Source organism: Vulpes lagopus, chromosome 7 (genome assembly GCF_018345385.1).
Source record: "Vulpes lagopus strain Blue_001 chromosome 7, ASM1834538v1, whole genome shotgun sequence".
Lineage (NCBI taxonomy): Eukaryota > Metazoa > Chordata > Mammalia > Carnivora > Canidae > Vulpes > Vulpes lagopus.
The window spans coordinates 14568630-14580889 of NC_054830.1; the positions used below are offsets into that span (position 1 = coordinate 14568630).

General features: G+C 41.9%; 2 protein-coding genes and 1 non-coding gene across 6 annotated transcripts in view; 1 reads left to right on the forward strand and 2 right to left on the reverse strand.

The window, feature by feature from the left end:
* Positions 1–370: 370 nt before the first annotated feature.
* On the reverse strand, positions 371–477 carry LOC121496426. Its single transcript, XR_005989232.1, has one exon. It is a non-coding gene; the product is annotated as a U6 spliceosomal RNA (small nuclear RNA).
* A 1216-nt stretch (positions 478–1693) lies between these two features.
* Positions 1694–7756, reverse strand: KIAA1143 (KIAA1143 ortholog). The gene is made up of 3 exons (XM_041762982.1): positions 7591–7756; positions 3253–3397; positions 1694–2589 (listed from the first exon to the last, which is right to left on the reverse strand). Exons 1-3 carry the CDS (start codon positions 7747–7749, stop codon positions 2375–2377), a joined length of 519 nt encoding a protein of 172 aa, XP_041618916.1. The 5' UTR covers positions 7750–7756; the 3' UTR covers positions 1694–2374.
* Positions 7757–7825: 69 nt separating this feature from the next.
* The window catches only part of KIF15 (kinesin family member 15), a 74984-nt gene continuing 70549 nt past the window's right edge, over positions 7826–12260 (forward strand). For 2 of the 4 annotated variants that reach the window (XM_041760571.1, XM_041760574.1), the window contains exon 1: positions 7826–8032. In XM_041760571.1, coding sequence (XP_041616505.1) covers positions 8014–8032 — 19 coding nt within the window. In that variant the 5' untranslated portion in view covers positions 7826–8013. The remainder of the gene's footprint in view (positions 8033–12260) is intronic. The other 2 variants (XM_041760572.1, XM_041760573.1) reach the window with 2 other exon arrangements.

Genomic DNA, 12260 nt, shown 5'->3' on the forward strand with positions numbered 1-12260 from the left:
TGAGAGATACACAAAGAGAGGCAGAGACATAGGCAGAGGGAAAAGCAGGCTCTCTCTGGGGAGCCCAATGTAGGACTCAATCCCAGGACTCTGGGATCATGACCTGAGCCAAAGGCAGACGCTCAACCACTGAGCCACCCAGACGTCCCCCATTTTTACTTATTATTTTTTAAAGATTTTATTTATTCATGAGAGACACACACAGAGAGAGGCAGAGACATAGGCAGAGGGAGAAGCAGGCTTCCTACAGGGAGCCCAATGTGGGACTCATTCCCAGGACCTCAGGATCATGACTTGAGCCCAAAGTAGATGTTCAACCACTGAGCCACCCAGGTGTCCCCTGGTTTTATTTTATTTTATATATATATATTTAAATATGGAACGCTTCACGAATTTGCATGTCATCCTTGCACAGGGGCCATGCTAATCTTCTCTGTATCATTCCAGTTTTAGTATATGTGCTGCCAAAGTGAGCACTGGTTTTATTTTTTAAAAACATTCTTGAAATTGGGCCATGATTTCACGCTTAATCTACAGAAACTTATTTAAACTATGTCCAGATTTAAAAAGAATACAATTTAAGACCAGTTTATTCTTGAGAAAATTCAGATTGAATTAGAGAAAAAAGGAAATTATTGGGATTTGAGCAGATCTTGTGAAGTATACTGCTGGGTACCCTGAAGAGCTTTTTTTGATTTGATACCTCCCGCTGTTGGACCTTATTTCACTTCAAGCTCTAGACCTCTCTTTCCCTGAAAAAGGAAGTCCTGGTGATACTAACTGAATAAAAACTCATGTTGCAGGACTTTTGTGTGTTGGGCAGGGGGTCAGTGAGGAGAAGTTATAGAATTATAGAGAGGTGGAAATAGAGGAAACCATAAGCATGTTCATTAGCACGTGGCTGTACTTGCTTGGAAATTTGTGAAACGGAATAAAGAAAATGTCACTTAAAAATGGAGTTGGGAAGCCAGAGAGGGGAGCTCACATATATCACACCGTACAGCCCTTTGCAGAAACAACAGAGCCATACCTTGCATTCCTAACAAGAAGCCTACTTTACTAACCCCCAGCAGGAAGAAGGAAGGTTTTCTCCTTGCTTGGCAACAGCCTAGCCAATGAGACTGTCACAACTCAGCCAATGAAAAAGCATTCCATTTCAAGCTCCCAGTATACTCCAATGGACATTTTATCACAACTCCTCCAAATTCCTTCTTTCCTCAGTAAAAGAGCAATCCCCTCCTTGTTCTCCTGACTTGCCTATGGTTTTGTAGTAGCTTGTATATCCTGAATTGCAACTGTCTACTATTCTCAAACCCATGTTGCTGGTAAAATAACTGACTTTTATTTTTAAGGCTAATAAATTCTAGGAGCACAACACTAAAGAGGGCCTCTTAAGGGAAAAGGAGGGCAAGAGACATTGAATTCTCAAGTGTCAGCAAGTGGTACCACTGACCAACAACTTTTGGTTTACTCTTCTCATGTATCAAGTCCAGAATCCGTAGCTGGTGCAGCAGCTTCTTGAGGCATGCTATCAGGATCCAAGTGCCTTGAATCTTTCCACTGTACCACCCAGAAAAAGGGTCTGCCTTCCTTAGGGCAAAAAATGGCACCAGTACTCCTCTAAGTTTCATGTACGTGCTCTGGGATGTAGCAGGATGTAGCAAGGACAAAGTTTCATGCTTGCCAGACCTGCTTTCTTTTTTTTTTTTCAGATCTGCTTTCTTATATCAAACACCTGGTAGCTTTGTTAAGCAGACTTCTATTTATATCTTTTTGTTATCAACTACAGTCACCATGTTATACATTAGATCCTTATTTCTATCAAGATCATTTGTATTAGATCCTCACTTGTACAAGTTCCACTTTTATCTCTAAAGTTGCCAGAGCTGTTATATGGCTACCTTTAGCAGGAGCTGGGGAACTATTCTTAACTAGGCACATTATCATCCTCATTCAAAGTGAGCTTCTGCTAATGAAGAAGATTCAATAGGTGCTCTGTTTAATGACAAAATCCTCTGTAGCAATTACGTTAAGTTTCTGAATTACTGATCTAGAAAAATGCTCACACTATAATGTCATGTGAGAGGCAGGAGAGAAAACATATACAATATAATCTTAATTTTGTTTAAAAAATATAATTTACATACATACATACCCCATGTGTGGGAGTTCCAAAATGTTAATAGTAGCTATTATCTACAGAGTTAGAATCATGTCAAAGAAGTATTGATAGACAAAATTTTTATCATACTAAATTTTTTCTGAATTCTCTGAACTTTCTATAATGAACCTTTATTATCTTTAAATAGAAAAAAAAAGTCACTTTAAAAAACACCCCATAAGCTCTTGAAGACTAAGTCCAAAATATTTACACTTATGCAGTTTCATCTTCATTGTCAAAAGAAAGGAGGGAACTGTTTTTTATTTGCTTTTGTGAGTTCTTTTTAACTGAGTCCTGATTATTTATTTCATCTTCCTTTGCCTTCCTCTTTTTTGAGCTTGCTGTTAAACCTGAGTATTTTTCATCTGATGAACGCTTGACTGGTTTCCGATACATGATTCTTCCATCAACTGCAGCTGGTTCTTCATCTGCAGCAAAGACAAAGTTAAATAACTTTCTTCTCTCATTATTTTGTCTTTATTGGAGAGTCAAATGGCAAGAAAATCTCAGGTGGTTTTTAAGGATGTCCTGAGTTAATTCAGTCTGGTCTTCTCCACTGCTTCTAGCTTATATACCCATAAAACATGCAGTCCTTTAATAAAAACTCACGTCCTGAAGTATTCCATCATATTGCCAGTCCCCAATTAATTACAATCAGGCTGTATTTTTAAGTATTATGAAAAGTGACTGTTTGGAACTCCAGCATTTTTACTTAAAGCAATGTAATAAATATCAGGAATAATGAAAACTATACCATTAGCATACCACGGTTCAGGCACTGATTAAATACACCTCTGTTGATTAATCTGCAAACCTAACCACCCTTTTTTTTTTTTTAAACAGGATGTTTTTATTTAGATTTGCACTCCTAACAACTCAGTAAGGTAGGTAACATAGTCCCCATTTTACTGATGAGGTTGCCAAGGCTTGGAGGTGAAATAACTTGTTCAAGATTACACATCTGGTGTGTGTTAAAGCCAATGTTTGAACCTAGGACTATCTCTTTCAAACATTCCATATTATTACATAAGACAATTTCATATTCCAGGCTTCTTACATGGTTAGAAAAACCAGATTACTTCCAGACATACCTGCTTTGGCAGCTTTTATTTCTGCTTTAATTTTCATGACTTCTTCAACTGACAGGTCTCCCTTTTTTAAAACCACCACTTGGGGCTGTTCATCTTCTTTGTCACTATGATCACCATCTTCATCTGGGAGCTGAAGCTGGGTTCTCTAGGGGAAAACACAAATACAATATGGAAGCTGCTAACCTTGAACCAAATATAACTGTTCTCTGTGAGACACTGTGATTAATAAGTGACAAGGATAACTTTATTCACTAAATATATTTGGTAATGAATTTTCAAGTAACTCTTAAGGGCCTAACCTTGCCACATTAGGGAAGAAGTCTACTTTCCAGTTATACTGGGCAGTGCCTGCCCGAAGGGATTAATTTCCATCTCAGCAGGACCCCAGCCTGCAGGTCCCAAAGTAGGGGGTAGGGGGGCTCTGCTTCCTGGACTGCCAGCATTCCCAGCCTCCTCAGGGCATGCTAAATCACACCAGTTCTCTCTGCTCTTCATCAACTGTTTTCACTTCCATCTCTTCTCAAAGTCTGACAAAAAAAAAAATAAAAATAACACCAAAGTACAGAAAGCAGCAAGTAAAAGGCAGTCTTTATTCCACCTTTGATGACCTTTCTTCCCTTCTAATAGTTTCAGTTTGGTGGGCATCTTATCAGCTATTTTCTAATAGTATAAAAATATGGAGTATAGAAAACATTTGGTATATAAACAGGATATTATACATATTACATCACTTGATTTCTTTTCTTTATAAAATTTCCCAAACATAAAGAAGTACAGAGAATACCAACAGAAACCATGTATTCACTATATACATGTAACAAGTGGTAACCTTTGGCCAGTTGATTCAGATTTTCAAAAAATGTCAGCTACTGGGATACCTGGGTGACTCAGTCAGTTAAGCCTCTACCTTAGGCTCCCTGTTCAGTGGGGAGTCTGCTTTTCCCTCTCCCTCTGCCCCTCCCCTCTGCTTCTGATCTCTCTCTCAAAAAAAAAGTCAGATACCACACAAGCCCTTCTCCCCCAACTTTTTTACTCAAAAAAAAAAAAAAAAAAACTTTGTATAACACCTTCCGTATTTATTAATATGGAATTATCTATTTTAAAAATCACTGCCTAGTATTTAATTGTGTATGTGGTCATCTCATGGCTTATTTGACCGGTACCCTGTAAATACAAATTTTAGTTGTTTCTAGTTTTTTCCCACTATGCTTTGTTTAGTTTTTTCTACTATGCATTTGTTTTTGTTCACTTTTGTGAACTTATATGTAAGATAAATTCCTAGAAGTGGAAATGCTGGGTTGAAAGGAATGCATACCCACCACACGTTATTCAAGTAACTTGTTACTCCACCTCTCAAGAGTCCTGTCTCCCCAAACAGGGCAACAAAGCCCTCATGATCTGGCCTATGAACACAGCATTATTCTGTACCACACCCATGGCCTCTCGACACCAGCCAGGTTGGAAGACTGCAGATCCATGAACATATTATATTAGCTCCTCTGCCTCCCATCTCTGAACAAGTTCCAAGTGCCTAGAAACCCCATGGCCCCTGGTCCACACCATCTTGAGCTGCCTTCTAGACTTAGATTTTTTAGAAGTACATTCCTAATGTCGCCTCATCTTCTTTCTCACACTGTGCATAGCTCATAGGGAGCATGTGCCAAACAGAGTTATCAATATTTTTCTATCTGCTCACCACTAGGTGAGCTCCTTTGAGAGACACAGAGCCTGACAAACAGTAGGGATGATACAAGGAGTATTTGTTGGTTTACTCATGAATGACTAATAAGATGAAAAATGATGAACTACCTAAAGCCCCGGTGGGGAAGTCACTCACAGGCACATTCATTCATTTTGTCTATATCCCAAGTCTGCACAATCATTTGACACAAGTGCATTCTCTTTAATAATATCCATGTTAGTGCACAGATTACTCATTGGTTTTGCCTATTTTTTTTTTGAAAGATTCCAATAAGTCATCACAAACTAGTAAATAAGTATTTTTCACCATGGAAATGGGAAAATGAAATAAAATCATTCCTGGGGTGCCTGGCTGGCTTAGTTGATAGAGCATGTGACTTGATCTTGGGATTTTGAGTTCAAGCCCACAATGGGTGTAGACACTACTTAAAAATAAAATCTTAAAAGAAACAGTGGCTGCTCAAAGCCACTCTTGAATTAACTCTCAAGATGGTGAATAAGATAATTTAACTCAATTATGTAATTATTTCCCATGAAACTTATCTTTTTGCTAACAGATCACTAGAACAATGGTTATAATGCCAACCTAAGAGTACGGTTGGTTTTTCAACCACAGACATGGGGTATCCCTTTATGGAAAAGTCTCTTAACTAGGGAAGTCTAAATCATTGATATGAATTGGAAAGTGCCCCTCTCCCCAAGTTTGTTTGTTTGTTTTATTTATTTATTTATTATTTTTTAGACTTGGAGACTTGGCATTCCTTTTTTTTTTTTTTTTAAGATTTTATTTATTCATTCATGAGAGACACACAGAGAGAGAGGCAGAGGCACAGGCAGAGGGAGAAGCAGGCTCCATGCAGGGAGCCTGACTTGGGACTGGATCCCGGGTCTCCAGGATCACGCCCTGGGCCGAAGGCGGTGCTAAACCGCTGAGCCACCCAGGCTGCCCTCTCCCCAAGTTTTATAATAGCATTCCAAGCTAGAATCTTCAGGGTGTTAATTATTTACACATGATCATTACAAGAACCTCAAGCAAACCATAAAATTAGGTCTCATATTCTCCCCATTGCTAAATCTATGTCTCTTTCCTCAAATCTTATCCTCTTTGTCATCATTACTGGTTTGGGTCCTGGGAAATCAGTCACTCTCTGATCATGTTATCTCTAACCAAAAACCGCTCCTTGTTGCCTACTGAATAGGCCATGTGGCCTCCCTTCAACCAGTTCCTCAATCATCTCTACACACAGTCCATGACTCACTTTTTAAAAAAATTTTATTTTTAAACAGTCTCTACACCTGGTATAGGGCTCAAACCTACAACCCTGAGATCAAGAGTCACATCCTACACTGACTGAGCCAGCCAGGTGCCCCACCGACTCACCATCTTTATACCTTTATCTACCCTTCCTTCCATCTCTACTTGCTGTCCTACCCATGCTCAAGATTCAATCTAACTATCCTTTCCTCTGTGAAGTCTTCCCTGACAATAGTCAATACAAATGGTCATCTACTACCTGGTGCCAGACACTGCGCCAGCTGCTGGGAAAACACAGAAAGATTAAGATACTAACTTGGAGAGTTTGATTTAGTGATGATGATATACAGGAGAGCAAGTAGTTGCAATGCAAAATGATGACTATAACAGATATGAACAACGTGAAGAGATAAACAGGAAAAGCAATGCTTTGGAGGAGTTTTGAAGAGGTTCACAGAGGTAGTAACCTGTGAAGGCAGAGATGAGACAGGCAGGAAAGTTTTAAAAGAATATGGTATTTTGGAGATTCATTTCTCTGTCCTTTCAGAGCCTAGCACAATGCCTGGTCTTAGCACATACTCACTGGGTTGAGTAATTTCAAATAAGTCGATCTTGTTTCCTTTACAAAGCTCTAAGTGACTTGAGGAGTGGGTATTCGTGAAAGCACTAGACACAGTGCTAAATGAATCCTCTATGTCGCCACACAACCCCTAAGCATAATAGTCTCTTCCTATTGAAAGCAGCAGGGCAGGTTCTGGTGTGAACCAATTAGCCTGGGAGCACTCAAAAGTTGATTACCACGGATCCCCATCCCTAAACTATTCAGGTGTTTCTCTTTCCTGAAGCTCCTATTTAGATCCAGGATATTCTTAAACATGCTTTGAGGGGTGGAGATGGGGCGGGGGGGCAGGGGGAAGCAGGCAGTAAACAACAAAGCATAAAAACAGATCCAGGGCATTCTTCCAAAGATGCTTCAGACTTTCAGGCCTAGGACATCAGGTCATTTGATCGAGTGGCTTCGGTTTCTTTTATCTGGAAAACGGGACTAAGCTACTACTCGTCTTGCGAACTACAGGTTTTGGGATCAGCGAATAAGACAAGAGAGGAAAGGAATCTTTCTTAACCATCTACCAAGGACGAAGCGCTTTACCAGCATCAAGTCACTTTCAAGAATACAACAGCACTACGAAAAACGACAGACTCCCGGGCGTACGAGGCTGTAATTGAAGAAGACTAGCCTGGGGGCTGAGACCCACCCAGAATCGAGGCTGGGAGCAAGTGGGAGGAGGGACCTGTCAGCGCCTGGCCTCCAAGTCAACACAGAACCTGGAAATGGCAGGGCGGCCCGGGTTTCTGAGGTCACGCGACTGGCCTGGGCTCACCTTGGTTTCCACAGTGGGCCCTTCCCTGTAGCCGACACGTTCCTTGAAGCGGGCCAGGAACGCCGGCTCGGCTGGCCGCACGTACGAAACCTGGTTCCTCTTGCTCATGGCTGCTTCGGGGCAAACACAGGTTCCCGGCGCCGCCTGGAGATGGTACATTGGCGACGGCGCCTGCTTGTGACGTCACGTCGTCCCCGCCCCCGCCAGAGGCCGGGCAACATGGCGGCCTCCTTGCTGGCGTCAACGTCCGGCCCGAGCGCCAAATTCAAATTTGCGGCCATCTTGAGCGTGCAGAGTCCCCGCGCGTTGCGCGGCTGAAGGTGGGAGTATCCCCAGCTTCGGTCTTGGGATCAAGCTGTGAGCCCGCGGCTGAAGGTGGGAGTATCCCCCGCTTTGGTCTTGGGATCAAGCTGTGAGGGCGCCATGGCGCCGGGCTGCAAAAGTAAGTAAGGGGCTCAGGCTTCCTGAGTCCCAAATATAGTAAAGGATGGGGCTCCCCGCCCCGGGTTTCCCGGCTGAGCCTGCGGGACAGCAGTGGACTGAGCGGCGCCGAGCGTCTGGGACGTCTCTCTGTCCCTCCTACAGACACCTGTCTTTCCTTCTCTCCGTGTATTGGCCCCACAGCACGAGCCAGGCACAGTTGTAGGCGCCTGGGCTGGGCAGTGACCCGGAGAGCCCTCCTCCAGGAGCCTGGCGCCCAGCCACCGCTGGTTTCGTCCTTCCGTCCTCCGTTCTGCCGTTTCGCCGCTGCCCTGCTCCCGCGTCCCGCCTGGGGCCGTCTGTGTGCCCTTGCCGGAGGGCCTCACCACCTTCGGCGTATTTCCACATCCCTGGGCAGTCCTGAAGGGGAGAAGGGATTCTGTCCCAAGCGCGTCTTCCTCTTGTGGAGGAGGGCCTGCTGTAGAATCTCTTTAGATAAGCTCAGGATTAGCACAAATCCCTATTTTCTTCTTCTTCTTTTTTTTTTTAATGTTTTTATTTTTTTTTTAATTTATTTATGTCACAGGGAGAGAGAGAGAGAGAGGAGAGACACAGGCAGAGGGAGAAGCAGGCTCCATGCACCGGGAGCCCGACGTGGGATTCGATCCCGGGTCTCCAGGATCGCGCCCTGGGCCAAAGGCAGGCGCCGAACCGCTGCGCCACCCAGGCATCCCCCATCCAGTATCTTCTTAACTCAACTTGACCACCAGGTGCTATATTGGATTCCCCTTCCCTGCCTTTCAGGCTTGAAACTCCAGGGAGTTGAGTTGGGCAGTTGAAGCCACTCACTGCCTTTATTTCCCACTCACTTTACTGTGCTGTCTGTTGTCAGTGTCTGAAACTTGTTGTATGTATTTTCCCAGTTTCCTAGTAACTTAAGACAGGCCAGTAAATGTAGTCCCTGTTACTCCATCATGGCCTTAAGTAGAAGTCTGGATCTATTTTTGGTTCATCCTTACCCCTAGGGTGTGGCCTTTACCTCTTCCCTTCGAAAGCATGGGCATTTATTAGGGCCCTGAACCCCAAATTTTGTTCCTCTCATCTGAGTCTATTCAAAACTCTGCCCAAAATCTCAGCCTCTTAGCTGCAGCTCGCAGAATCGTAATCTCTTTGAAGGAAGAAGCAGCCTCAGATGTTGTGCTCACACCTCTGGACTTGTGTTCTCTCTTGGGTTTTGGCTCTGTATTTGCTGACTGCCTTGGCAGGTCACCAGTGCTGTCAGGTAGATAAGTTTTCTATACTTTTTCTGCTTTCCTGGGTGCTTACAGGCAGGAGGGTTGGCCTGAAGTAAACTCATCCTCTAGTTCTGGGCTGTCCCTAGTAAGGAAGGCCTTACTGTAATAAATTCAGTCTTATTCCAGGACAGAAAAAAAAAAATCTGTATCTGAGAAAGCATAAAAAATAGAAGTAAGTTTAAAATATGTCTATTAGCATAAAGAAAGGTTAAAACTATAATTTAGTGTAATTTTTAAAAAATTTGCTATGCTCCTGCTTAGCACCTCAACTTCTGATTTTATTACTAATGCTAACATGTGGTGGTTTGAACCTTTCAATTTTAAGTGGTTTTAAAAAAAAAAAGCTTATGTAAAAATGTGTTTTCTGCTGTCACCTTGAGGATTCATTGTTGTTGTAGATGATAGTTGTCTTAGTCTGTTTGGGCTGCTCTAACAAAAATAACAAACTGGTAGCTCTTAAACAATGTTCATTTATTTCTCACAGTTCTGGAGTCTGAGAAGTCTAAGATGATGGTGTCTACATATCCATGTTTGGTGAGGGCCCACTTCCTCACTGAGGCTCTCTTTTTGCTATAATCTCACGTGGTGGAAGAACCTGGGGTGTTTTTTATAAGGACCATATAATTATATTATATATATATATATTATAATGTCAATCATGAGGGTCCTGCCTTCATGACCTAATCACTTTCCAGGCCCCCCCCTAATACCACACCCTGAAAGTTAGGATTTCACCATACTAATTATAGGGAGATACAAACATACCATAGCAGTGATAAAGAGATTACTTAACATCATTTGTATAGAATTATTAAAGATTGGTTGGCTGTTTTTAGCATGGTACATTGCCTTTATTTTTTTTACTTTTTATTTTTTTTTATTTTTATTTTTATTTTTTTTTTAATTTTTATTTATTTATGATAGTCACACAGAGAGAGAGAGAGAGAGAGAGAGGCAGAGACACAGGCAGAGGGAGAAGCAGGCTCCATGCACTGGGAGCCCGACGTGGGATTCGATCCCGGGTCTCCAGGATCGCGCCCTGGGCCAAAGACAGGCGCTAAACCGCTGCGCCACCCAGGGATCCCTATTTTTTATTTTTGAAAGATTATTTATTTATTTGAGAGGGACAGAGAAAGAGCTGGGGCAGAGGGAAAGGGAGAAGCAGACTCCCCACTGAGCAGGGCGCCTGACTCTGGGCTCTATCCAAGGACTCTGAGATCATGACCTGAGCCAAAGACAGACACTTAACAGACTGAGCCTCCCAGATGCCCAATAGTGCCCTCTTGATAAATTGAGATGCAGGTTCCTATTTGAACTGCCTCCTCCTAAAACTCCCAAAACCTTCTGAATATCTGCCTGACTCAAGCCTTTGTATTTTTTGCTTACCTTTTCTGCTGTCTGGGTATGTGACCCTAGCTCACATCATCTATTTTAATCTTTTTTCTCTTTCTCCAGCTCTTCGTAAGGATCAGACTTCAGCTTTCCTAACAGGAAAGCCTTCCTTTTGTATTCTGGCATTCTCATTTGTTTTTATTTTTGCAGAAGATACAGAAGGACTGTTGCTTTGCTGCCAACTCTTGTAGAAACTGAAGAGCAGGTGGGGAATTGGGCAATCTGGTCTATTTCCCACTTCACAGACTTTCATTTGCTTGAGGGAATAGCTGGAAAGGGTAGTTTCCAGAACACTTGTTCTGTGGTGAATATTTATTTTGAGCTTCTGTGCTGTGAAATGAAGAATAGAAATAAACAATAGAAAGAATTGAAATTAAGTGTTTGTGGGGTGTTTTGTTTTGTTTTGTTTTTTGCTGATGTCCTAGTAATAATTTATTCAAAGATATTTACTGTGTGTTCACTGTGTGTCAGGCACTGCTCTAGGCAATGTAAACAGTTCATTTGGAGGAGAAAGAGTAAGCTAATATATATTATTATGGCAGTAAGTCCATAATAGGGCCAGGAAAGGGAGTTAGAGTGATAGGTGAGTAGGTGGTGAGATCAGCTGGTGTTTCCCACCATGTGAGGTTTTGGAATGCCTTATTGAGAAGACAATACTTGAGTAAATGCCCAAAGAAATGTTCCAGGGACCCTGGGTGGCTCAGTGGTTGGGCACCTACCTTCCACTCAAGTCATGATTCTGGAATCAGGGATCGAGTCCCACATCAGGCTCCCTGCGAGGAACCTGCTTCTCCCTCTGCCTATGTCTCTGTCTCTCTCTCTCTATATATATATCTCTCATGAATAAATAAATAAAATCTTAAAAAAGAAAGAAAGAAGGAAAGAAAGAAAGAAAGAAAAGGAAAGAAAGAAGAAAGGTTCCAGGCAGAAGGTACAGCACATGTAAAGGTACTGAAGTGTAACACGTTCTAGAAATTACAAGAAATCTAGTTTGGTTGTAGTGGAACAAGGAGTGTAATAGGAAATGAGTTGTGGAAGTGGTAATGGGGGGAGGTAGGGTCACTAGATCATGTAGGTTCCTATAAGCTGTTGTAAGAACTTTGCTTTTTACTCTGAGATGGACAAGCACCGCAGAGTTTTGAACAGAGGAATGACTTGCTATGATACACACATATCCTTATTTATTTTAATAGCTTTTAATTTTGCTATAATTTAAATTTGCAGAAAAATTGTGAGAGTAGTACAAAGAATTCTTGTGTAATACTCTTCACTCATATTAACCACTTTCCAGTTTGCCACATTTGCCTTATCCTTCTCTTTCCTTTCTCCCTCACCCTCCTGATTGTGTGTGTATACACATATTTTTTATGAGTCATTTGAGAGTAAAATGGGGACATCATGTGCCTTTACCATGAAATATTTCAGTGAGTAATTTCTATGGATAGGTGTATTCTGTTGGCTAATCACATTGCAATTGAAATAAAAAAATTTTACATTGACATAGTACTGTTATCTAATACACAGTCTATATTTTACTTTTATCCAGTGTCTCAATGATTTATT